Source organism: Bison bison, unplaced genomic scaffold (genome assembly GCF_000754665.1).
Source record: "Bison bison bison isolate TAMUID 2011002044 unplaced genomic scaffold, Bison_UMD1.0 scf7180017864180, whole genome shotgun sequence".
In the NCBI taxonomy this organism is placed as follows: domain Eukaryota; kingdom Metazoa; phylum Chordata; class Mammalia; order Artiodactyla; family Bovidae; genus Bison; species Bison bison.
Window position 1 is genome coordinate 1,240,483 of NW_011494752.1, and position 391 is coordinate 1,240,873.

The 391-nt window shown below is 61.4% G+C and overlaps 1 protein-coding gene across 2 annotated transcripts in view; it reads right to left on the bottom strand.

The window, feature by feature from the left end:
* Nucleotides 1-391, bottom strand: part of FKBP10 (FK506 binding protein 10, 65 kDa) — a 10,276-nt gene that overhangs the window by 1,209 nt on the left and 8,676 nt on the right. For both annotated transcript variants that reach the window (XM_010842538.1, XM_010842537.1), the window contains exon 9: nucleotides 197-360. In XM_010842538.1, coding sequence (XP_010840840.1) covers nucleotides 197-360 — 164 coding nt within the window. The remainder of the gene's footprint in view (nucleotides 1-196; nucleotides 361-391) is intronic.

The following is a 391-nucleotide window of genomic DNA, read 5'->3' on the forward strand; positions in this document are numbered from 1 at the left end:
GGTGGGGGGCAGAGGGCGTGCTCGGGGTCAGGTAGCCAGAGGAAAAGGCGGGGACAAGGGCTTGAGGCACAGTGAGCTGTAGAGGGCCAGGGATGCAGTAGGCACATGCCCTGTTCTCATTAGACGCCACCATGCTGGGGGTTTCTGCTGGGTGACTGTGTGGACAGTTATGAGAAGGCGAGAACTCGTTACCCACCTCCTCCACGGGGACCTCGCCATCCTTGTTAAGGTCCATGTGTTCAAACAGGTGGGCAGGAGGGTCTTCGTGCCACACAAACAGGTAGCCCGTGGGCAGCCCATCCTCCCGAGACACTAGCTCCACCTCAAACAGCAGCACAGCACTGCCAGGGACCCCCCGGGCTGCAGGAATGGGGAGCAGAGAAGGGGAGGG